This window comes from Typopeltis vanoorti, chromosome 23, assembly GCF_054136105.1.
Source record: "Typopeltis vanoorti isolate ZY-2024b chromosome 23, IOZ_Tvanoo_1.0, whole genome shotgun sequence".
Taxonomy (NCBI): Eukaryota; Metazoa; Arthropoda; class Arachnida; order Uropygi; family Thelyphonidae; genus Typopeltis; species Typopeltis vanoorti.
This window is the reverse complement of record NC_143571.1, coordinates 16,064,336-16,090,896: the sequence shown is the minus strand read 5'-3', so window position 1 is coordinate 16,090,896 and position 26,561 is coordinate 16,064,336. Positions and strand designations below refer to the sequence as shown.

The window sequence follows — 26,561 nt, the reverse complement described above, 5'->3', positions numbered from 1 at the left end:
TTTTTTTTTCCCTTTGTGATACTTGGATAATTTTTGACAGGTTTTTCAAGTTTCTAATTTCGGACTTCATGACATTTAGTTTTTTATAATTCTGTCAAACGACTTGAAAGTTTCTGAAAATATATGAATTAATTCAATGGAAAACTGCTATATGATGGTGGCAATCTTTCTCTATTTGACTCCCTTTTCGAAAAAATAAATTTAACATACATTTATACACAATAATTAATCATTATTATGGAGTGGAATGAAATGAGTGATGCATATTGGTTAATAAAATATTTCGGTTTGAACCCTGATCCTATTATCGGCAGAATTGTGAAAAAATATATACAAAGAAATCTCCATTCGAATCTACTTAATATTACACATTCATTGGATAAATTTGAAGAATGATTCTTCTCCTGAGGAAAGCTTATATGAAATATAAACTAAATTTGCCATTATATTATAAGTTTAATAAAAAAAAAAAATGAAAGGCAAATATAAATAGCGATTTCAAGGAAACAAATCCTATTATTACTAACTAAATTAATCTAATATACGTAATGTATAGATAAGTAGTAATTACCAGTTATTTTAGAAAATTGACACGAAGGTATCGAAAGATATTCAGAAGAAACATTGCAACGGAGACGACGTTTTATGAGAATTGTTGATTTTACGTGATTAAGTACAAAACACACAACATACAGCCGTTCCACCTACGAAATTAATTTACGCTAAACACAGCAGAACCTCGATAATTTTTCCTTTTTTTGTGTGTGGGAATGTTTAAAATGATGTTTTACATCATTTCACAGCCTTAAAAATCTTGACCCTGATAATATTGCTGATATCACAAGTTATTTAGCGTAAGTTGAAGTTGATATTGTTTAATTATGAATATGTTTAATTATTGCATTCTCGAATGGAATGCACCATAATAGAGAAAGTAAGACAATAAAACTGTCGCTACATACATTACATTAAAGGCATTTGTAACGCCGGTTGCCTTATTTGATCTATTTCTAAAGATGTTTTTATTACGTTTATTATTTTTTGAACCGTCACGACTTGTTCCTTTTGTAGATGTTGCTCTAGAAGTGGATTGTTCTCGAGTTTTTGCTTGCAGAGCTTCTGGAGTTAACATGTCTTTGACTCTTTCCCAAGTCCCATTATTTGGTTGTGGTTCCATGTCCAGTAACTTGCAGAGTAAGTTGTAATGATCTACCATTTCCAGTGGAGGAGACGTGTAGTTCTTTTTGAAAGCTGTAATAGAAAAGACAGAAGGACATATTAACCAATCATTTTTTACAAAATAATTAAGTAAATAATGAAATTTCAGGATATTATAGTCAAGAAATCGCTTTGAATTTGACACTGTCGAACCATATTTGTAAATATTCAACCTAATAATATATCTGGTCCTATTATAGCATGAAACGTAATCTCCTTGTTTCTGTTAGCAAAATTATATAAACAATTTTAATTTTGTTTCACCACAACATATGAACGATATATAATGTCTTGTACTCTCAATTCATCACTAATTTCTTAGCAACCTCCCCCCCCTTCCGCATCACGATACCATCCCTGGTTATCTTTCTTCTTATTATTTCCTTATTTTTAAAATGGTATTACTATTAATGCCATTTGTCACCAATTTTTCAACGCACATTCCCTGTTTATCAGTTTATTGCTTTATTTCTGAACCAACTCTGAGATATGTGTACAATCAAACTGGTTTGAACCCTGTTTAATATCATGCTGTATAATGTTATGCTTGATTCGTCTTGTTCATTATAAAATTATTAAATTAATTGGCTCTTATTAAATTGACATTTCTTTCGATATTTAATTTCCTTTTTCCTTTGAAAATTATGTCTTTCCAAAAATAAATAAATAAAAAAAAAGGGGGAAAACAAAGGAACGTCTTTCTCATTCTGTTACCACATGGCGTTGGTGTTTTTTCCCGCCAGTCGTTTCCGATCCCTAGATGACTTTGCAGGCATTGTCCACAAGGTGTTCCTGGTGAGATTTTTTTACAGGGTAGTTCACCATTACTTTTCCGAATTCCCCTCAATTTTATCCAAACTCGGTACCGGCTGGAACGTATTCATGACTGTAATCCATGGTTTGCCTGTTCAGAGGGGCGAAAAATGGGAGTTTCCGAGAGAAAAATCTTCCACCTCCATATGAAACCATCTCACTCACCTTTCGTCGAAAGACACCAGATAAAGGCTCTTCAGATCACTGACGGGATTCAAACCCAGGTCTTTCCGACTAAAGTGCTTTGTCTATACTGACTGAGCTACGGTGGCTCTGTTACTCCACCTAGAAAGCAATATTTATATTTTATTGATTTTTTTTTGTTATCAGTTGTTGTTATCATTATTATTGCTTTTATTCATATTTAATTTGTTACAGCAATTTTCTTATTTTTTTTAGCAGATTCGAAAACCTTTAGAACAGTGTGTCTCAAACATTCCTTGCCGTGGCGTACTTGGATAAAGCACGTAACTCAGAGGTCCGCAAACTTTCATCCCCCACCCTTTACCGATAGGTCATATTTTAATAGTTTTTTTTTTTTTTTTTTGAATAGTTGACATAACATACGAAATCTTAATATTTTTCAAATGGAAAATTAAGATAGGAATGAGAGTATACTGTTCATTATACCAAAGGATAAGACACTTGTAAAGTGTTCAATTGTTTATTCACGTTCTAACATTCAAGGAATTAAGTTGGTATAAAAAATATTAAATATGTTAATGTCAAGAATGGCACTTCTTTCTTTCAGACACCAGTAAACATGTTGAGTTCCAAGTAGTTGGAGTGCTTTAGACTCATATCTATCTCCATGTTTAGCCGATGTTTTTAGACATTAAAGTGTTGAAACCCAACAACTTTTAAATGTGAAATTTTACAAACTAAGATTAAAAAAATATATATTTACTAATAAAATTCTTTTGTCGTATTGGTACTTCATTTTGGTACTTGATTACCAAACGTTTTATAGATCTTTCTCAGTAGCTGAAAATGACTTTCCTATTATCAGTTCTGGTAGCACAAAAGTGAAAAACATTGTTAATTCACTGATGATGATCGATTATTTTCAAATCGAAATATCCGTATTCTGATATCATTTAATATTATTAAGAATTTCTTGTGTATGTATGTTAAAATTATTTATCTATGACACAAGTTGCTCACGCAAAGAATCGTATTTTAGCATTTCAAGTCGAATGCTATTTATCTCATCTGGGTTTTAACATTTCAGGGTTTTGGTGTTTTTATTTGATATACATGGTGAATCCAAAAAAAATATGAAAGATTAGAAACATTTCTTGAGGAAAAAAAAAATAAGAAACTTGCACTGTCCAGAACTACAATTCAAATAGTTCTTTAATCATATATGGGTATTATGTATCGCTCTGCACGCAACGAAACGAAATGATTCTGCATTTCCTGTAATAACTTCTGGTACTCGATAGTTGCAACAATGGCCTGTACGTTGTTCTACAGATCATCCACTTTTTGTGGCAATGGTGATACATACACAGAGTCCTTTACTAAATAAAAGTCAAAGGGAATTAGGTCAGGTGACTGCACATCCCAACGGTGTAGGTCCCATTCGTCGAATCCATCAGCCAGGCAATTTGATATTCAAAATTATCACAGTATGATCGATATATATACTCGTAGGTGCTCCATCTTCTTGGAGGACAGCATTAGGTTTGTCTTCAAAAAACTGCAGCAGTAACCATGGCTCCAGTTACAGTACACACTTTCGGTTATTGATTTTTCAAGAAAAGAGAATGAGACTTTGTCACATGTCAGGGCATCTAAAATGTAAACTCTCAAATAAAACTTCGCTTGTGTAATTTTACATTTTACATGAAGCCTTTTGGCTCTTTTTTTTTTTTTTTTTTTTTTTTTTTGAGTAATTACTTTTACGCACCGACCGAGAGTTCGCTTACGAAAAAAACATTTCTCTGACATTTCAAGTTCCTTAGTACTGAACGAGAATTTTTGCTCTCATAAGGTTTCTGCCTGTCTCTGAAGAGAACCAACCAGTTCGAAACAGCTGTCAGACCAGTGGAACCTTATCAAGATGAACTAATAAAAGGCGAACATATGGCGCTTGGGAAGCGGTCGTGTTCTTTTAAGTAGTCCATACTAAAGCAACTCGGGGATGCCGAGGAATGTATTCCCGCAAGCTGTCTGGTCAACTTACGAAACTTTCTACATTCTACACTCGGCTTTGAAATAATGTTGGATCTAATATTCATTTCGCTTATAAAATGTAAACGTTTACATTGTTCTTCGAATGCTTACCAGTGTGATTGTGGAATTTTCAAAAGCCTGTCTGTTCACTTTTCTTGACATAAGGAATGCAACTTCGTCACTGAAACATACTATTGACAAAAAGATCCCCCCCCCTCATGTTCTTGAAAAACTTCTAGAAATACTTCATTTCGATAGCTTATATAAATGTCGAATACACAGTCAATTGTTTCCTCACTCATCCGTAGTAGGTAGATATTCTTCCCTTCACAGATATAATTGGGCTTCTGCAATTTGTAATACCAATTTCAAATGGAAGTTACCGTTGAAAGATTATTTTTATACATCTTTCCAAATGCTTGCGGAAGAGAGAAAACAAAATTTGTGGAACGAAACTCCAAGACACAAATAAAGCATTTTGCTCATCGCCATCTTTCTCTGCACTAAATCAGCAGCACAGTACTTTGCGCATGCTCTGGCAATAACCGACGGAAATTGATTCATGCGCCTGGGCAGAATAAAATCTAGTGCACATGGATAGATTGGAATTGAAAACTCTTTGAGTTACTATTTCAAATTATGCAGTTTACATTTTCATGCTGCTAAATGCCCTTAACTCACTTTCACACAGGCGCTCAGTTTCCGCAGCATGCATCTTCTACAAATACTTCCAACTGTTCATTATCTGCCAAATACGCTCAAAAGCGTGCAGCAACGAATCAACACACACACACACACACACACACACACACACACACACACACACACACACACACACACACACACACACACACACACACACACACACACACACACACACACACACACACACACACACACACACACACACACACACACACACACACACACACACACACACACACACACACACACACACACACACACACACACACACACACACACACACACACACACACACACACACACACACACACACACACACACACACACACACACACACACACACACACACACACACACACACACACACACACACACACACACACACACACACACACACACACACACACACACACACACACACACACACACACACACACACACACACACACACACACACACACACACACACACACACACACACACACACACACACACACACACACACACACACACACACACACACACACACACACACACACACACACACACACACACACACACACACACACACACACACACACACACACACACACACACACACACACACACACACACACACACACACACACACACACACACACACACACACACACACACACACACACACACACACACACACACACACACACACACACACACACACACACACACACACACACACACACACACACACACACACACACACACACACACACACACACACACACACACACACACACACACACACACACACACACACACACACACACACACACACACACACACACACACACACACACACACACACACACACACACACACACACACACACACACACACACACACACACACACACACACACACACACACACACACACACACACACACACACACACACACACACACACACACACACACACACACACACACACACACACACACACACACACACACACACACACACACACACACACACACACACACACACACACACACACACACACACACACACACACACACACACACACACACACACACACACACACACACACACACACACACACACACACACACACACACACACACACACACACACACACACACACACACACACACACACACACACACACACACACACACACACACACACACACACACACACACACACACACACACACACACACACACACACACACACACACACACACACACACACACACACACACACACACACACACACACACACACACACACACACACACACACACACACACACACACACACACACACACACACACACACACACACACACACACACACACACACACACACACACACACACACACACACACACACACACACACACACACACACACACACACACACACACACACACACACACACACACACACACACACACACACACACACACACACACACAGTGCATCTCCAAGTTTACAGAACAAACTCCTTCTCATCGTTCATTCCTTCTTGCCCATCCACAGTACTAGGGTACTATAGATTGACCGACTTCTCGTGGATGGGTTCCCCATAAAAAAAAAGTTCCTTCGTAGACATTTTCGAAACTGCTTACATCATTTTGACTCATCCTCAAACCACTGACTGCATCTTCCTAGGTATCCATTTATTGCTGTCTTTTCGTTTATTGTCTCTAATACTCTTTCAAACCAATTAGACGGGAATATCATTCTCTTCAATTTTTGTATCACCTTTATGATCTTTGATATTTTGTAGCGTTTTTTATTCCATTCCTAAGGTTCCTTAGTAGCCTCAAAATGTTTTTGAGGCTACTAAGGAACGATCTTTTCTATGTATGATATTTTTGAAGTGTATACATAAATCTATGAAAATGGCAATCGGTACCCTCAATACTCGAACTTTGGCAAGAGACTACAGAATAGATTTATTAATCAAAGAACTAACTAATATCAACTTGGATATCCTGATAGTGAATGAAACAAAAAGATTGAAAGAACTGACAGCAAGATGGTATAATGGCTCAGATACTCCTCGGAGCATCCTCAAACAATGTCAAACAAGGCGGAGTGGGTTTCATTGTTAAATCTAAGCTCACCAAGTCGGTCCTTTCTTGTAACATCATATCTGAAAGAATAGGTGTACTCGTAATTGGAATAGAGAACAATATAACAATACAATTAATATCCTGCTATGCTCCAACATCTGTAACTGATAATCAAGAAATAGAAATTTTTACATGAATCTTGAACAGGCATTAAATTATAAGTCAACATACACATTCGTTGGTGGTGACTTTAATGCCAAAATAGGACGTGGAAAAGAAGATGAAAAGTTTATAGGACCACATGGCCTAGGAGAGAGAAATAGAAGAGGAGAGTGATTAGCTGAATTTGCTGCAGCTGAACAACTCTTAATCATGAACACTTCTTTCAACAAACGCCTAGGAAGAAGATGGACTTGGTAATCACCGAATGGAGACACAAAAAATGAAATTGACTACATTTTAACAGACTGTAAAAGACTGGTACAAAATGTGATACAATAGGCGAAACATACTTCAACATAGATTCTGACCACAGACTCCTCAGAGCCATTATAAGAATAGACCACAAAAAAGAACAACATATCAGGGCAACATCAAACCATAAAAGACAACCCAAACAAATAGACTACCATCAGGAAGTACATAGAAGAGACCGAATGGACTATTAAAAACTGTTACATAAATGATGACTACATCGACTTTATTAATAAATTCAACGAGTCCAAGAAAAAAATCCGAAATTCCTGTGAAACGAAAAAAAAAAAAGAGAACGACTCTCACCTCAAACTCTAGAACTACTGAAAAAGAGAAAAGAACTGAAGAAATCTGAAGAAAATTTCTAGAATACAAAATTATCTGTAAATTACTAAGGAAAGAATTTCAGAAGACGACAAAGCTTTACAAAAATTAAGAGAAGCAGTGCAGGCAAAAACTAGCCTGAAAAAAATAGAGAAAAACTTAAATTTTAAACAGTCAATTCCATCTGCTTTACAGGATCAAAATGGAGAAAACCATACTAATAAAAAAGGATAGAAGAAATTGTGCAGAATTTTTATAATGATCTCTATGCAACTAAGTGCCAGGTTTCAGAACCTATCATTCCAAAACCAAGCAATATACCAGATGTACTTCCAGAAGAAATAAAACATGCCCTTAAGAAAATGAGTCAAGGAAAAGCCTCAGGACTTGATCATGTTAAGGCTGAAGAAATCCAACAAGGTGGACCAATTATTTTCAAATCCTTAGCTGCCAGATTCACGTGGTACTTCAAAGAAAGAAAGATTCCAGAGGAATGGAAAACCTCAAAAACATACTTCTATTCAAAAAAGGGAACAAGGAAGATATAAAACTTTATCGTCCAATCTGTCTACTCTCTCACATATATAAGATCATGAACAGAGTAATACTGAACAGAATCCAAAACACTCTAGAAGACAACTCCAGCAGAGAGCAGGCAGGATTCAGAAGAGGCTTCTCCACAATAGATCATATCCAGGTCATTTCACAACTAACAGAAAAATGCAGAGAATACCGAATCCCTCTATGTTTCCTCTTTATTGATTTTAAAAAAAGCATTTGATACCATAGAACACAATGCAGTCATCAGTGCCTTACTGGAAATAAATGTGGATACTACTTATATCCGCATGATAAAAGAAATTAACAAAAGTCAGTCCACACAAATAACCCTATTTGATCAACCTATAAATATAGATATAAAGAGAGGGGTCCGCCAAGGCGATGTGATCTCTCCAAATCTATTTACCAGCACTTTAGAATACAATCTGAAAAAAATAGACCTAAACGGAGGAATAAGCATAGATGGTGAAAAGCTACAAATTCTTATGTTTGCCGATGATCTAGTACTGATATCCCACAACCCAAAAGACCTAGAAGAAATGGATGAAAAAGTATACACAAACAGCAGTAAGATAGGCTTAGAAATGAATCTAGAAAAAAAAATGGATCAAAAACATCTACACAAGTGACAGTCACCTATGTATTGATAACATCCCTATAGAACAAGTTGACTCATACAAGTACTTAGGACAAACAATAAAAATGAATAATGATTTATCTGAAGAACTAGCAAAAAAGAAAGAAAGAAAGCTGCATGACTATCATTCAACAGACTAAAAGAAACACTTACTGATCCAAATCTTGACATCTCTCCGAAGGCAAAACTATTTAATAGTGATATCCTACCATCACTCACATATGGATCAGAAACATGGAACACGACAAGAAAGGAAGAAGAGACTTTCAGAATAACTCAGCGTGCAATAGAACGCAGGATTTGTAACATCAGCAGAATGGAACATGTTAGAAATACGGAACTAAGAAAGAGATCAGATGTGGTAACTGCATTATATGAAAGCAAGATGAGATGGGCAGGTCACATAGCCAGACTCAGGGATAACAGAGACATATGGAATACTCAACTGGCAACCAAGAATAAAGAGAAAACCAGGAAGACCACCTACAAGATGGGAAGATCTACTAGTGAAATCTATGGGTATAACATAGAAGAGAGAGGTTCAAGATCGAGATCGTTGGATGCATCTTTGTGACCTGCACTCATGGAGCAATCCTGAGTGAAACACAGGTCCATCAAGGTAATAAAGGTAATACATACATACATACATCTTCAAGGCCAACATTTCCTAATTGGGTTGTGGGGACAGCAGCTGCAAGAGGAACTTCCAATGGTTACGATCTTCCGCCACCAAGCTCAGGTGTTCTGGTGGGACTCCCAAACATGTCCACCCAAGGTTTTGGATATAATCTATCCAGCGAGTCCTTGACCTTCCACGTGGCTTCTCACCCTCTGGCTTGGCCACAGGGTGGAAGGTGTTTGAAGGTGGTGTTTAGGAGGTTTTGGAAGTGTTTGAAGGATTATTCCTAAAATCTTCACACGACTTTGTTTAACTACATTACTATGAACTTTTTACATGTTTTATTCTTTTCGTGAACTACTTCTTTCACATCTAGTATTCACTGTGAAGTTCTTAAAGTTCTTACTTTTCTATATTTGCCTAATATAACCACATGCTTCCCTGGCTGAGTCACTGTTAATCAACATAATAATATTTGTATATATGAGTCGACAGTTCTTCATAATACAAAAGTTTTTCATCTTGAATACTTTTTACAGGCTTAGTGCACATTTTTTCCCCATTTGGTACATCTTTTTATCCTGCTCAACACTAGATGGTGGCTACTTCCTATCTGATTATCTCTCATGGATTCTTGCATCTTGTAACAATCTGAAGTCATCTATCAATCACTATCAAAGTTACAGTAATCAATTTACGTGCGCCCGTTAAGTAATTGATTAGAATAACGGATATGTTTGGGATAACATTTCTATCATTTTTATTAACTTTTTTTCGGCTCTCCTAAATATTTCCTGAATTACTCAAGCAGATAAATTCCTATATATATCTTTGAAATTCAGTTTTACTCCGTTTACAGACTGATACAATAAAAGCAGCACTAACTATAATAAAAACTAAATCTGACCTCTCCTTCTTAATAATAATGCTAGGCCGCCCGAAGATAGACTCTTCAGTTCACGTCTAGTTGCCAACTAGAGGAACTTTTTCTAAGCCTATTTTCGACCGGCCCCCAAGTTAGTCGACCTCTGGCACAAACAAGCGGGTTTTTTCCTCCCGGAAACTCGGTTTTCTTATCAAGTAAACTCAAGAAATCGATCGTAGAACCCACATTAATTCAGACAGTAACATATTCTGATAGGGTTAGGTACCAAGAAATGGCAGCAGTTGCTTGCTGGTCTCTTCATCGGTGGTGGCTTATAATTAGTGATAGTCACGGGCCAGTTATCTCTGATTGGCTACAAGTGGAGATTGAACTGCCCACTCAGTCTCCAAAACCTCGATAAGGTTAAAAGCCTCGCATACTCCCTTATAGGGAGTAGGCGAGGCCTTAGGCGTTATCTTATTATTTATATTATTATTTATTTATTTATTTATATTTCATAATAGTATGCGCTCATAACTGCATCTATCAAGTATATCCATTTTGTCTCTGTCATATCACTGGTTTTACTATTTAGTAAATTTTCGAAATAATTATCTCAAATATCTTACAGAATTCTTATGTGTTGTGATTCTCATTAATTTACATTTACTCCTGCATTCTTTAAGTGTGTGTGTGTGTGTGTGTGTGTGTCTTGAATAAGATTCGAACAATCTTTTAAAATGAGTCAACTGAAATTTTTTTACTTCTCTATCTCCACTGCTTCTTTAATTTCTTGTGTATAATTAGAAAAAGTTCCTACTTTTCTGTCGTTGCAAGCAACTTCATCGCATATTCCGTTTTCTTAGTTATATTATTATATTCTTCAGAATTTGCAATTCAGTCTATATAGATTCGTTCGGTTCTTGTTTCAAAATATATCCCCCCCCCCCAACTCCGATAATTCTGTTTTTTTTTTTTTTTTTTTTACATTGAATAGACAGCTTGATAGAGTAGTGTTCGACTTTGATTTTAAAACTTTTTGCAATTTTTTCCGATTTATTGCTTAAATTTAACTTGTTTCGAAATGCATAGAGACATCATATTTATACTCGGCATCCGGGTGAAATTTGTTGAAAAATTCTATTTGTTGATCTGCACGTGGAGTTTTGCGCATCTTTATATACTGGAATCTAGTGCTAGTAATGAAAAACATACACGCAGAGTAGAAATTTGGGAGTTTTATAATCATAATATTATTAATTCATTATAATTCATTATTCACTACAGATTTCTAAGTTCAAATTCATTGCACGTTCTTTTTGTTCAAGTATATAACATGATTGCATTATTTATTATTTCCATTACGTTTCCAATTATTTAAAAAATCTTTTACTTTTTTTTTCTTCCTGGCACCATTGATGGGAAGCGGTAATAAATATATTATACTTCCCAATTTTCAATTTTAATATTTTGCCACATCACAGTTAATGAAACTCTTTCCCATTGCTAGCGACTTTTTTATTAATTTTCAAAATGAACAGATTGTCAGATAATTTAAGATTATCTAAGTATTTAATATACATTTGCGCACTTCATATGTTCACAGGAGCTATGTAAAGTTATTTCACATCATGAATATGTTAATAACAGTGGCGAATAGTTGGTCTTTCATCATGTGAATGGTTGATTGGATTTGAAGGATTAAAAACTTGTGTTTTTTAGTGACATGATCTTATAATCTTCACCTCTAACGAATAAATGTCTCAAAGCCAAAGGAAAAAGCCTCTGGAGCTGATCACTGGCATTTGAATCTGCATATTTATTTCTACCGGACCGAGTAGAATAGCTTTAAAAGCATGTGTTGTCAGGAAGTTGTTACAGGTTAAGAATACAAAATACGGAATTACTGTATAGTGTATAGCCAGTCTATTAGATTTAAAGAGAGAGAGAGAGAGAGAGAGACTCGGCTCGGAAATATATACGTAGGCTGTTCAATAAGTAATAAGACTATATTTATACAGAAAACATATTACCTTTAATCGTCATCATTTACATGGTCTTTTTCGAAGTAACTACTGTGAGACGCGATGCATTTGTCCCAACGTTGCGTCCACTTCTTAAACGCATGTGAGAGTCCGTTTTTTGAGAGTTCTTTCAAAACTGCCTCCGCAGCTTTTATGATATTTTAACATGATAAGCTTCGCATATCATGTTAAAAGTGTCCGATGCCGATTTTTGCAAACGCACACAAAATTTAATCGCATAACGCTGTTCCAAGGACGCTTCCGTTTCGAAGACTGGTCGCACCTCGTAGGCGCGCCGATGAGCACTTGCGTTTAGTCACGTGGCACTCTGGCATATCAGTCCGTATACGCTATCTATCAACCTCTTTTGTTAATACATACAGCAACATTTCTTTATTCCACAGAAATTAATATTGTGATGAGTGGTTTCGCCACAGTAAAATTAGTCTTATTATTTATTGAACAGCCCACGTATATACAGGGTGTTCGGGATAAATTTGACATATTTATAATTAATTATATTTTTCCGTAAGTTACATGTATTAACACACACTTCTCTTCATTTAAAAGTTTGGACCCTTCTTCATTCATATACAAGATGTCAGAAAGGATGGATAGCTGGAACCCACCTGAATCATGGAAGAGAATAACTTGTATCATGATGATTCGCGCCCGCCATCAAAATAAGGATATTACGACTGCTGCCCAATGCTCCCTGAATACAGTAAAAACAATCAGGCATGAACTAGAGACTTGCAATGGTGACTACGAGAATGTAGCAAGAAGAAAGATCCCTAGCAGACGATCTGATTGCGTTCGTACAGCAGAATTCCTCGCAAATCTGCAGGAACAGGTGTTGAAGAACCCTGGCATTGGAATTCGGGCTTTGTGCGTGGAGTTGCTAACTGTAGTCAAGCCCTGGATAACAAGGGTAGCCAATGGTAGGCCGTATGTATGGCAGCAGGATTCGGCCCCTTGCCACACCTCTGGGAAAAGTCAAAAATGGTTGTCTGAAAATTTCTACGACTTCACCAGTCCAAATGTTTGGCCTCCAAACTCCCCAGACCTTAACCCCATGGATTATTTTGTATGGGGCGCAGTTGAAAAAGACACCGATCGCACTTCCAGTAATACAAAAGTCCAGTTAATGGATAAAATTAAAACAGTTTTTGCGGCCCTTCCCAGGGAGACTGTAGCATCAGCTTGTTCGAGGTTCCGAAGCAGAATTGAAGCTGTGATCGATGCTAATGGTGGTTATTTTGAGTAAATCTTGTTGATAGTATTGTAATTAACTCTGCCTGTAATGTTTTTTTGTCAATTCATTAAATTTAATAGATACAAAGAAGATTTTCTTTTTCCTTACGAAACTGTCAAATTTATCCCGAACACCCTGTATATAAAAAAACTGGCTTCGCTTTCCAATAATTCTATACGTTTTAGCAACTCCGCTTTTAGATTCAAAATTGATTCCAAACAGCGATGAAATTTTATGGTAACGATATCTATAATCAGGTGTAATAAGCGTACTTACAAGGACCTCGAGCATAAAAGATGGTTCTCATATCTTCTACTGCATAAGGATCATAGCCATGGTATCCTTTGAATATACGCTCACCAAATGGTTTCATCTTAGAAGGTTCTGAAAGCTGAAAGAAATGCAGAATGTAAAGAACTGAATACAATAAAGTAGCCGGTGAGGTGTTAAAATCAGAGTTCTTTTAGAGCGTTCAAACATTAGCTGAATTTAACGAGATTTTAAAATATATCAATACTGCATTTTTTTTTCACCACATATCAAATATGTTGGTTGGTCTCAGGAGTTGACAGTTTCTCACCAAAATGATCTCTTCGAGTTAACAGACCAGCATTTCCAGTTCCTGTAACTGACAGACACAACACGCAAGATATTTTATGGAAATATTTGGTCTTTGTGCAAGAAGAGCACCCATAACTCTTCTGCTTTTCTACAAGTCTATAACAGTACAAACATCTGATCATCTGTTAGCACTCCATTTACACAAACATTCACGGAACTAGCTCTTATTCACTTCATTCTTCCATCCGATCCGATTTTCCCTTTTGTGTTAGGCTCAATGGCCTGTCGCGGCAAGTTACTTAGTTACTTGGCTTTTTGGAAACCTAATTACAGCTTATGATAGGACGGTTAATGCTCTCTGCATTATCTGCTATATCCGAAAGTTGCATGTGTGTTCTTATGGTCGGTTTATATGTTTGTTCCAAGGGATGAAAAATTCGAGTTTTCGGGAGGACCCCACCCCCCTTCGTATGAGATGTCTCCGGCTAACTCATGTCTTTCCCTCCCATCTACTTCTATTTTTAGGAACAGCTTTCGCTCACCAGGTGATTCTTCTATTAAAAAAATATTCTCTTAAAAACGAATCGACCTCTCTTCTTAATTTTTTATCCACATGGCTCTAATTTGACAGAGATTTTGCAATATTTCGTGTAAAAATTTATACGGCGTATTTTTTTTTGTTTCCTTTTTGGAGGCATTATTTTAATTACATGAAAGAAAATGCAAATTACAAATGAACACCTAAAAAACTTTTTTTTTTTTTATTATTGTCTGCACTAATTTATATTACTGACGAAAACATTCACTTGTTATTTTCCTTACTTTGAAGTAACATTTTGTAAATTTTAAAATTTTTTGCTGACATTCATATATATATATATATATATATATATATATATATATATATATATATATATATATATATATATAAATTGTGGTCATCAGTGCCGTAATGAATGAATTATTGAGAGAGAGAGAGAGAGAGTATTAAACAAATGCAAATAATCTTGATGTACAAAGAGCAAGAATAAAACATGTTTAAAATAATATAAGAAAAGTATATGTGATAAAATCTACTTAATAATAATTATTATTATTCTGAAATATAGATATCGTGCAATTTTTATTTTATGAGTGATATTTTCCATTTATCAGTTTTGTGTTCCTTATTTTTCTCGTAGGCTTTTTAAATTTTTCTAATGAAAATCCAGTCCGAACCCTTAATTTTCTGTTGCCCTCATCTACCCATAATCTCTTTAGCATCATTATGGCTTTAATAATGAATTCAAGAGCATACGTACGGCCTGAATGAAGTAACCTTGATCAGCTACCAGAAGTAGCGGAGGAACCAGATGATGATTTTTAATATGGTAACGCTCGGGTATCTCACTTTTTCGATAAATATGTAGGCCCTTTATATTTGCTTGTTTTAGGTCGCTGTATACCTGAAAATAAAAATAAAACCCTTATTGTAGACTTTTTTTTTTTTAAATTACGTTTAACTCATGAATTTCTTAATATGATTTCTTTTAACTTAATGTATATATTCTTACCTTTTCTTCTTTGCCGTCCTTTGGAAGAATCATAGAGATTGGTCCTCTATCAAGCATCAAGTGAATGTCACCCAGATTAAGATATTTTTCTATTTTAATGATTTGCAAAGTTTCAGCAGAAACCTCTGTCATCCCATGATCAGAAACAACAACGATATTCACCTAGAAAATAAATTTAAATCTATGGAAAACTTTCAAAATAAATATTCTTAAGGAATTCATAATTTGAAAGTAAATAATATGATATTAGACCCCTTCTATTTTTTTAATACTTGTAATTGTTAAATTGTGTTTTCATGCATCTTTATATTTTATGTCATTGTAAGAATACCTATTTATTGGCTTCCTCGCTGCCAAAAGGCTGTGGTTCGAATCCCACCTAGTGCATGGATGTTCATGATTGTCTTTCACCTTCACAGGGTGTTCCATAAGTTTCTAGATATTTTAATAATTCATAAAAATTGGAAAAATTGGTATATTAGAGTGCGGTTTGCACGAAAGTGAATCGCAAGGAGGGGGATTTTTTTTTTTTTTTTTTGCCGGGGAGAAAAAAATTACTGAATGAAAACAGAAATATTACCAAAACAAGCCTTAAAGTACAAGCCATTAGGAGAAAGAAAACCAGGACGTCCTCTTAAACGATTCAACGATGACTTCTAAGGCCGGAACAGGCCATGCTAGGCCTAAATCCTTGATACGTATGATGATGATGATGATGCTTGATTTGCTTCCTCGGTCTTAAGTAAAAGGCTGGGTACTAATTCGAGTCCTACCCAAGGGCCTATTAGTTGTGGACTTTTCGAATATTAATGCTGTGCCGAACAAAGCTGCCTTTTGCAGCTGCCCAATCCATCTAACTCGAGTGCCTCTAGATGTTTTTCAATGTTTTAGAGATGGAGCCTAAAGCACCTATGATTATGGGAACGACTTTCGTTTTCTTTTGCTAGATTCGTTCAAATTCGACTTGCAACTCGCGATACCTTGTAATTTTTTCAGTTTCTTTGTCATCAATCTGACTATCTCCTGGTACTGATATTTCGATAAACCGAACTCCCTTTTTTTTCACCTTTTTCAACCACTGTTATATCGAGTGTATTACATTCCAAGCTTTTGTCAGTCTGGATTTTGAAATCCCAGAGTATTTTAGCTTTTTCATTCTCAATCACCTTTTGGTCAACTTTGTGCTTCCAATAGTCTAGTCTTTAGATACTTTAAACCCGTGCTTTTTACATAAATGCCATTGAATTATCTTAGCTACAGCCTGTGTAGCTCAGTAAAGTGGAGTTTGCATTCTATGGCGCTTGACCGCACGAAGAAAGGATTTGGTGGTTCAAATCTCGTCGCCGACTAGACGAAATTTTTCTAAGCCTTTTTTCGACCGGTTCTCGAGTTAGTCGATCTCTGGCACAGGCTAACGGGTTTTTTCTCCCGGACACTCGGGTTTTTCGTCCCGTAAACTCAACAAAATCGACCGGCGAACTTACACTATTTTCAGACATTAAAAATATTGTTAGGGTTAGGGACTACGAGGTGTCGGCACTAGCTTGCCGCCTTCTTCACTGCGTACCGATGAATAAGTGATAGCCTTGGGCCAGCTATCTCTCTGATTGGCTACCACGGGTTTATTTAAACCCGTGGAGACAAAATTGGAATACAAAACCAATCAAGTAAAAGTGAGAACTGAAAGATGGAAAAATAAGGCATTGCATGGAAAATACCTTCACAGCACAGAAGACAGTGCTGAAAAAAAAAAAAAGTTAGATAGGGTAAACGGTCCCACCTATTCTCTATACGGGAACAAATAGGCGTTAGTTGACGTTATCATGCCTTTTACAGTACTCAATTTGTGCGATTTTGCTTCACCCAGTTATAATGTGCTCTACCGTTTCTTCCTTTTCTTTGCACAATCTGCATTTACTCTTCTTGAATTTTTTGTATTTTTGCCTTAATAACATTGGTTTTAATGGCCTGTTCTTATGCTGCAAAAATTACCGATACTGTTTCTTTCTTTAGTCCTCCATTTCTCAACCATTGCCAGGTCAAGTTGCTGTCAGCACTGTCTTCTGTGCTGTGAAGGTATTTTCCATGCAATGCCTTATTTTTCCATCTTTCAGTTCTCACTTTTACTTGGTTAGTTTTGTATTCCAATTTTGTCTCCACGGGTTTAAATAAACCCTCTTTCCTTACCTCAATTAGAAAATTTTCCGGTGATTGCTGCAGATAATCATTCAAATTTCGTTTTTCTTCTTCAATAACTTGCTTCACTTGTAACAATCCTCTACCTCCTTTTTTTGCGTGAGAGATGGAGCCTATCGATGTCACTGCGACGATTGAGAGCATGGTGCATTGTCATTAATTTTCGAGTTTTTCGGTCTAAATCCTCCACCTCTAGTTGGGTCCATTCAACAATGCCTGCTGAATATCTCAGAACAAGTATGGCCCAGGTGTTAATTGCTTTTATCAAATTTACAGCATTAAGTATTGACTTAAGGAGTTTCCTTAGTCGCCTTATGTATTCTACTCTAGTTTTTTCTTTGACTTATTGTGCAGAATCTCTGATGCTTCTAAAATTTCCAAATATTTGTAGCTATCTTCGAATTTTATTGCCTTGATTTTTTCACCATTGAGCAGCTCGATTTCGTTCAGATCTTCAAACTTTCTCTTGTTATTCCAACAATTGCGCAATTGTCTACGACAAAATCCATTTATATATATTGACTGAATATGTGCACAGTATTAAGCAATGATCCGGGTTCATTCTCTGATTTTGCGTAAAACTTCAGATTGTCCATGTATAAAAGGCGAGATATCTTTGCACTTTTTTGAGAAGTTTGATAACCATGAGCAGTTTTATTTAAAAATCTAGTTAAGGTCGTGTTCCAATATCATATATCTTCATGTGGTTATTTTGGATTTTCGTGTTTTTCAGCTTCTTTTTCTTAAGATTCTTCAAATTGCTCACGTCTGCTCTGAGTTTAAGAATTTTATTCTCAGTCGATGCTTCCGTTTTGGTTCCTAAAACGGAACGGTTCACTAATCGGGGTTCACTAATCTTATAGCCTAATCCAAGCTATAAGATTAATTATGGCGTAGGCTATTGAGTATATAAGTTGATTCGTTTGTCCAATAGTTTCAGTAGGCATAGCCCTTGCAGCTTTATTGGCTTTATAAAGTTATATATATATATATATATATATATATATATATATATAAAACGTACTATTAACTCGGGGTTGGGATATGTTCATTTTTTAAATTAACTGACTTAAACCCGAGAATTATAACACAATGACATTTTCAAATAAATGTCATTGTGTTATAATTCTCGGGTTTAAGTCAGTTAATTTAAAAAATGAATATATATATATATATATATATATATATATATATATATATATATATATATATATATATATATATATATATTGTTGAAATTAGGATTTACTCGGGATGTATACATTTATAAAACTAAATTTAACTGACTAGAACCCGAGAAAGTATGACAAAAACCTTTAATACATCACAACTAGTTTCATCGGTGCTCCGACTTCTTCAGGTGAGAAATAAAAACATAAGATATAAAATAACACGGTAAAAAATGAACTTTACAGCTTAATAAAAAGCAGAATAATAACAGTCATATTTGAATAGGTGACCGCGTGCTACCGTTGGCATGAGTAGAATGTGTGCGACAGCTAATTTTTGAGTACTGGATTACTGCGCTATGGGAATCAGGTAGATTGTAGCTAAGATTATTGTTTGAATGTGAAGGGTCCAGAACTATTTCTTTTGATTCGATAATTCTTCTTTCGAATTCATCCTTGCAAATATATAAATTAGTAGTGCGTTCCCAATCAACTTGATGTGGCTGTTCTTCAAGGTTAGAGAGTTCTTCAAGGTTTGCCGAGAAAAGGACATGACTGGAAAGGGCGCTCGCTCGTGCTCTACTGTAGGAGATGTCACGTCTATGTTCCTCAAGACGAAGTGAAACAGATTTGTCTGTCTGGCCAAAATAAGGTCGACCACAGTTGCACAAAACTTTATAAACACCAGGAAAATGCAGATGGTTGTTTTGGTTTTGGTCGACTCAGAAAAGAACGAAGTTTTGGCAGCGTAGTATAGTCGGTCTTTATGTTGAATTTTTAAGACCCCTTTAAGACCTATTGTGGAAGGGATTGACTCACCTACGTACAATCTGTCTAAATATCTTGCAGCTTCTTTAAAACATTTAGTTGGCAATTCTTCTTCCTTCATCAAAACTCTGAAGATTTCGTCTCAAAAATAAAAAATGTGAATCTTTTAGACTCGGACAGAATGGTGAGTTTTGATATCGTATCTCTGTTTACGAATGTTCCTACAGATGAAGTTCTGAGTCTTCTTAAGGACAAGGTTTCTAAAAAAGTGTTCGCTCTTCTAACTCACTGCATCAATTACGGCTATTTCTGCTACGAAGAGAAAATATACAAACAAACTAGCGGTTTAGCTATGGGCAGCCCTCTATCTCCAGTCTTAGCTAACTTTTTTCTAGAAGATTTTGAAGAGAAAGCTATTTCCTCAGCTACTTTGAAACCTAACCTGTGGTTACGTTACATTGATGACGTCTTCCTTATTTGGGGACATAGTTTAGAGGAACTGCAAAACTTCCTAAACCATTTAAATAACCAACATCAAAACATTAAATTCACATCTGAACTAGAGATTAACGGCGTTCTCCCGTTCTTGGATCTAAAGATCAGTAGATTTCCTGACTGTCTTAAATTTTCAATTTTTCGAAAAACCACCCACACTGATAGATATTTACATAGTTCTTCTCATCACTTCCCACCTCAGAAACTGGGCATCATCTCCACCCTCGCCCATCGAGCAAGATGTCTCATTTCCACAGAAGAAGACCTTCAAACAGAGCTTAACTTCCTGAAAAACACCTTCTTAAATAATGGATATTCGTCTCGTAACATCACTAAACGTTTGAGACCACGCCAACATCCTCGACAAGAAGATGACTCCAACCCTATCACTCATATACAGTTACCTTTTATCAGCACTCTTACCCCAAAACTAGCTAAGATTCTGAAAAAATTCAACATAAACACCGACTATACTACGCTGCCAAAACTTCGTTCTTTTCTGAGTCGACCAAAACCAAAACACAACCATCTGCATTTTCCTGGTGTTTATAAAGTTTTGTGCAACTGTGGTCGACCTTATTTTGGCCAGACAGACAAATCTGTTTCACTTCGTCTTGAGGAACATAGACGTGACATCTCCTACAGTAGAGCACGAGCGAGCGCCCTTTCCAGTCATGTCCTTTTCTCGGCAAACTCTAACCTTGAAGAACAGCCACATCAAGTTGATTGGGAACGCACTACTAATTTATATATTTGCAAGGATGAATTCGAAAGAAGAATTATCGAATCAAAAGAAATAGTTCTGGACCCTTCACATTTAAACAATAATCTTAGCTACAATCTACCTGATTCCAATAGCGCAGTAATCCAGTACTCAAAAATTAGCTGTCGCACACACTCTACTCATGCCAACGGTAGCACGCGGTCACCTATTCAAATATGACTGTCATTATTCTGCTTTTTATTAAGCTGTAAAGTTCATTTTTTACCGTGTTATTTTATATCTTATGTTTTTATTTCTCACCTGAAGAAGTCGGAGCACCGATGAAACTAGTTGTGATGTATTAAAGGTTTTTATCATACTTTCTCGGGTTCTAGTCAGTTAAATTTAGTTTTATAAATATATATATATATATATATATATATATATATATATATATATATATATATATATAAATATATATATATATAACTTTTGTTTTATATATATATATATACAGTATATATATAACAAAAGTAGTAACTAGTATATTGTATATAAGGTAGTAAATAGTATATTGACAAAAGTAGCAATATACCATAAACCGTGTTTAATATTTGGAGTGATGTACTGAATTAGAATTTTTCTCTTCTTCTTCGACTCGCCCGTCCTTTAGGACAGGTAGATTCTCCTGATTAGGGATCACAACGAATTAATGGAGCCGGCACGTCACTTCTCTGCTGTATCCAGTTAGGGTATGTATTTTGTTGTCTGTAGTCTGTGTTTCGTTCCTCAGAATAGGAACGAAACACAGACTACAGGCCAGTTCTGAGGGAGGAAAAACCCGAACTTCTGGGAGGGATTGACTTCACCACTTGATTGAAAAGCCCTGATAAAAGTTCCTCACGTCATATCCAGGAAAAACTGGATTGAACCCGGGCTTTTTCCGACCAAAGGGCTTGTTTTATCAACTAAGCTACGGAGGCTCCTAGAATTATTTACTTAAGCCAATTCATTGAGTGGATTTTTCATTACAAGATGCTCAGAGAATTTAACAGCTCATCAAATGCTCTCGTTAAAACATGTGGGGACTGTAAAGTCAGTTGTATTTATGTGTAAATAAATACAACTGATATGTTAGTTCGAAATTTTAATTCATGGAAACGATTTCTAGAATTTTGTTTCCTATTATTTTTGTCGCACAAGTTGCTTTTTGGTTAGATTTAGATATTCGGGAAAGTAGTTTAAAAATATATGTAGAGTTCAAATGGGTATCCGGAAAGTTCACCGAAAAGAGTTAACCGAAAGACAATTCATCGATTGAAATTTATCGAAAAAGCAATTCACCGAATAAACAATTAATCAAAAATCAGTTCATCTAACAATGGTTAATCGAAAAAGCAATTCCTCGAAAGGCAATTCCCCGAAAAAGCAATTCACCGATCAGCAATTAATCGAAACGCAAATGATCGAAAAACAATTTTTACTTGTTTTGATTTGTTTTGAGAGGGATATATCTTTCAGGTCACTTATATACGGGAAACTACTATTTATCCGACTTCGTTCGGAAAGCGATTTTTTTGCGGGCATACTGGTTGCAGTGAATGATATCCACTGAGGCAGATATGGTTGAGATGTTAAATGAACATTTCATAAAGGTATTTCATCCTCGTGAAAATAACATCCTACAGAACTTGAGATCAGTGGGGAGGGAGGGGGAACACTGATGGTAAGTGAGTTGGAGGTATACATGAGGAATTCAGTAAACTCGCTATCAATCAGCATGTAGGACTTTTTGATATATCAACATGTGTCTTTGCAATATCTCAGAAGAGGAAGTCACTATGATGTGGTGAAAGGACCAGTTGAAAGTAACAAGCTGTACGGGGGGGGGGAGGGAACTGAAAAGTTCTGATAAACACCTAGAACAGAAATGATGTTAAAGCATCTGATATAAACCACAAGGAAGACCATATCTTAAAACCCTTTAACACCTGTGTTTCCTGAAATCGTAATAATTATTGTTTTTCATTTAGGATATGTAAGAAAACATGTTAGTAGTTTCGAAGAAATTCGAAGACACAGAGGTGCAGGTCATCAGGTTTTTCGTGTTGCAAGAAAAGTCTGCAACTCAACTGAGATTCACCAAACATTGTGTGAAAATTTAGGGGACTGTGCCTTCTAGTATAACCAACAATGGAAAGCTGGGCATCCTGAGACACACACATGCTCCCAGGTCAGGGAGACCTTCCACAGCGATCACACCTGAAAACATTTTTAAACAATACTTTGCAGAAAAATGACTTTTCGATGAATTATGAAAGAATTCATCGAAAAATTTCGGTGAATTGATTTTTTTATGAATTGCATTTTCGACGAATTGTCGTTCGATGAATTAGTCATTGATGAATTGCCTTTTCGACGAATTGCCATTAGTTAAATTGTCGTTCGATGAATTGTTTATTCGGAGAATTTCTTTTTCGATGAATTGCTGTTCGATTAAGTGCATTCGATAAATTGTATTTCGATTAACTAGTTTTCGATGAATTTTCCTGTAACCATTAATTACATGTGTTCTTGCCTGTTCGCCTGTTTTGAAGGATGAAAATATTACTTTCTCGGAGGAAAAATCCCACCATCTCCGTAGAAGACCTAACTAATTCCAAGGTTCATTTGAACGGTTACAGGAAAATTCATAGCAAACTATGCAGATGGGAATGCCGAATTCCCGAATACAGAAGAACGCATTAAATATCAGTTACAATTAAAAGCATGATTGTTTTAACAAATTAACGAATCAGGACACACGAAGAACAGATTGGTTTGCTATATAGTTCACGCTAAATTAATGAATGCTTTTAGGATAGTACAGTTATATATATATATATATAAATCGAGTGTATCTCTTATCAGATGGCATGTAAAAATACACGAATTTCAGGAAGAAAAAACTCTGCTACCTCCGTATGACATCGAATAATTCTCCTTTAGTTAAAGAGACCTGGATATTAAATCCAACTCTTTCAAACAAAGACCTCATCGCCTACGCACGCTACGAAGAACAAAGAATTATAAGGGAAATTAGGTTTTGAAATACGTATTCATTAAATCTCTTTTATTGTTATGTGATCTTCTCTTTAATATGACGGGAGTCTAATGAAATATTTACTTTGCACGATATAACGGTCTATTTAATTAGGCTCGATATTGCAGGAAATCCTTTCTGTATTTCTAGATTAGTTTTGAAATAAATTCCTAATGAAGTAATCACTGACAACTAATCCTTTCCTCATTGTTGTTAGTATTTTTTCAACGCATATTTTGTAATTAGTTGAGTACCAAATTTTGGTTAAAAAATATCAGAAATCAAATTAATCTTATTTTCAACCTGATTATCCATCCCACGTTTCGAAATTTCTTCCTGCAGCACATTTAAGATAGAGTCAATGTCCTTCATCGACTGTTTCCTTTCCTTAGATTCTGGACCCCTGAAATGTCCTAGATAGGAGAAGTAATATCAAGCTATTAGTTTTAAATGTTTGATTTGGAATTCTTTTTTATACTGTATTGTAACAATGAAATAAATAATGAAAATATCATCGTAATATTTCATGTAGTAAAATAATTTTTTTAAACCAAAATTAGTGAAATATTCCTTCTCCTTATTTAGCCATCAAAACAATCTTTGTAACATTACTGATTCTCAACATTCATATTCGTAAATAGTAATCTTCATATACGTGCTAGTCGTAGCAGTTAATGGTCTACATCGGAGATCTCATCTTCTAGGGAATAAGAAAACAACAATTGTTTATAATGAAGGAGATATAAATCTTTTGATGTTTAACTGCCAGTAAGCGAACCTCTAAGAACTCGGACTAAGATCTATGAGTTTCATACCGAAAAACTATCGGCAAATCCAAGTGTAAGTAACCGCTTGGTAGTACAACACCAAGGCAACTCGAATCAAAGGTGGTGGGGAAAGCTCCCTCACTATCCTTGATATTTTCTCATAATGTAAAAACACAGCCCCTAGGTGATGTAATACTGTAATTACATTATGAGGAGAGGTCACCACCCCGACCGGTTTCAACCTTTTTTGAGGTCTCATCAGTGAGTAAGTTATAACATACTCATCAGTATGTTATAATATACACGCACACCTTTATGGCATTCGTATAGTGAAGGTATGTAAATTCTTTTCACTTAAACCTTGTTATTTTCCAGGTCTACCTACTCACTGATGAGACCTCAAAAAAGGTTGAAACCGGTCGGGGTAGTGACTCTCCTCATAATGTAATTACAGTATTACATCCCCTAGGGGCTGTGTTTTTACATTATGAGAAAATATCAAGGATAGTGAGGGAGCTTTCCCCACCACCTTTGATTCGAGTTGCCTTGGTGTTGCACTACCCAAGTGGTTATTTACACTTGGATTTGCTGATAGTTTTTCGGTATGAAACTCATAGATCTTAGTCCGAGTTCTTAGTTTCGCTTACTGGCAGTTAAACATCAAAAGATTTATATCTCCTTCATTATTATTAAGGTTGCCAGAAAAATAGCCGTTTGGCTTTCAATCTATGTTATAATACAACATGTGTTTATTTTATAAACTACTACGTTATCGCGATATTAATTTTTTTTATTGAATTCTCCACTTAGCATCTAAACCTACTTAAGGCAGGATAATCCTGATACACCTAAACGAGTCGCATCCTGTGACGTAGCACATTATTCTGATGGAAATGTTTATAACATTCAGGGTAAATCCAGCATGAATGAATTCTCCTAGGTCCAACAATTATATGGTTGACCAATTGAATCCATTCTCAGTCTCACATATCATTTAACGATTACACGTTGAACAGATACTCTACAGACACAGGAAAACATGCACAAATATTCACTTTCGATCAATATCTTCATGTTGTGTCATCATACCGTAGTCCTTCCGTCCTTACGAAATAGCAGGAACCGGGATTCATTTATCCACGCGACCTTTCTTGTCCTTTGGTAATCAATGATGATGTTTCTTTCCTATATAATATAGCTGTCATTGTTGGACAAGTGCGTTACACGTAATCACAGTTGTCCTACATACAGTATGTTCAGATATATACTTCATCTCAGTCTCCGGATGCACTGAGTAGTCATTTCACCATTCACTGAAAGTCCAATAACACGTCTATTGGACTTTCAGTCCTATCGTCCTATGTCTCTTAGATTAACTGTTTTTTCCTGTCACATTTCAGACGTCGATTTGATGTTTTCTGCTTATCAAACTTTTGGTGGAATAAATAGAAATGTAATACACGAAATACTGGTACACCAGACTTCTAGCAGGGAAGCGACTAAGATTCCAC

The 26,561-nt window shown here is 35.9% G+C and overlaps 1 protein-coding gene across 1 annotated transcript in view; it reads right to left on the bottom strand.

The window, feature by feature from the left end:
- Positions 1–810: 810 nt before the first annotated feature.
- Positions 811–26,561, bottom strand: part of LOC150093653 (glycerophosphocholine cholinephosphodiesterase ENPP6-like) — a 63,484-nt gene continuing 37,733 nt past the window's right edge. The window contains exons 3-7 of the mRNA XM_090413101.1: positions 24,587–24,696; positions 15,871–16,032; positions 15,619–15,762; positions 14,033–14,147; positions 811–1,251 (exon numbers count right to left, since the gene is read on the bottom strand). Of these exons, the coding sequence (XP_090269227.1) occupies positions 896–1,251; positions 14,033–14,147; positions 15,619–15,762; positions 15,871–16,032; positions 24,587–24,696 (887 nt within the window). The 3' untranslated portion in view covers positions 811–895. The remainder of the gene's footprint in view (positions 1,252–14,032; positions 14,148–15,618; positions 15,763–15,870; positions 16,033–24,586; positions 24,697–26,561) is intronic.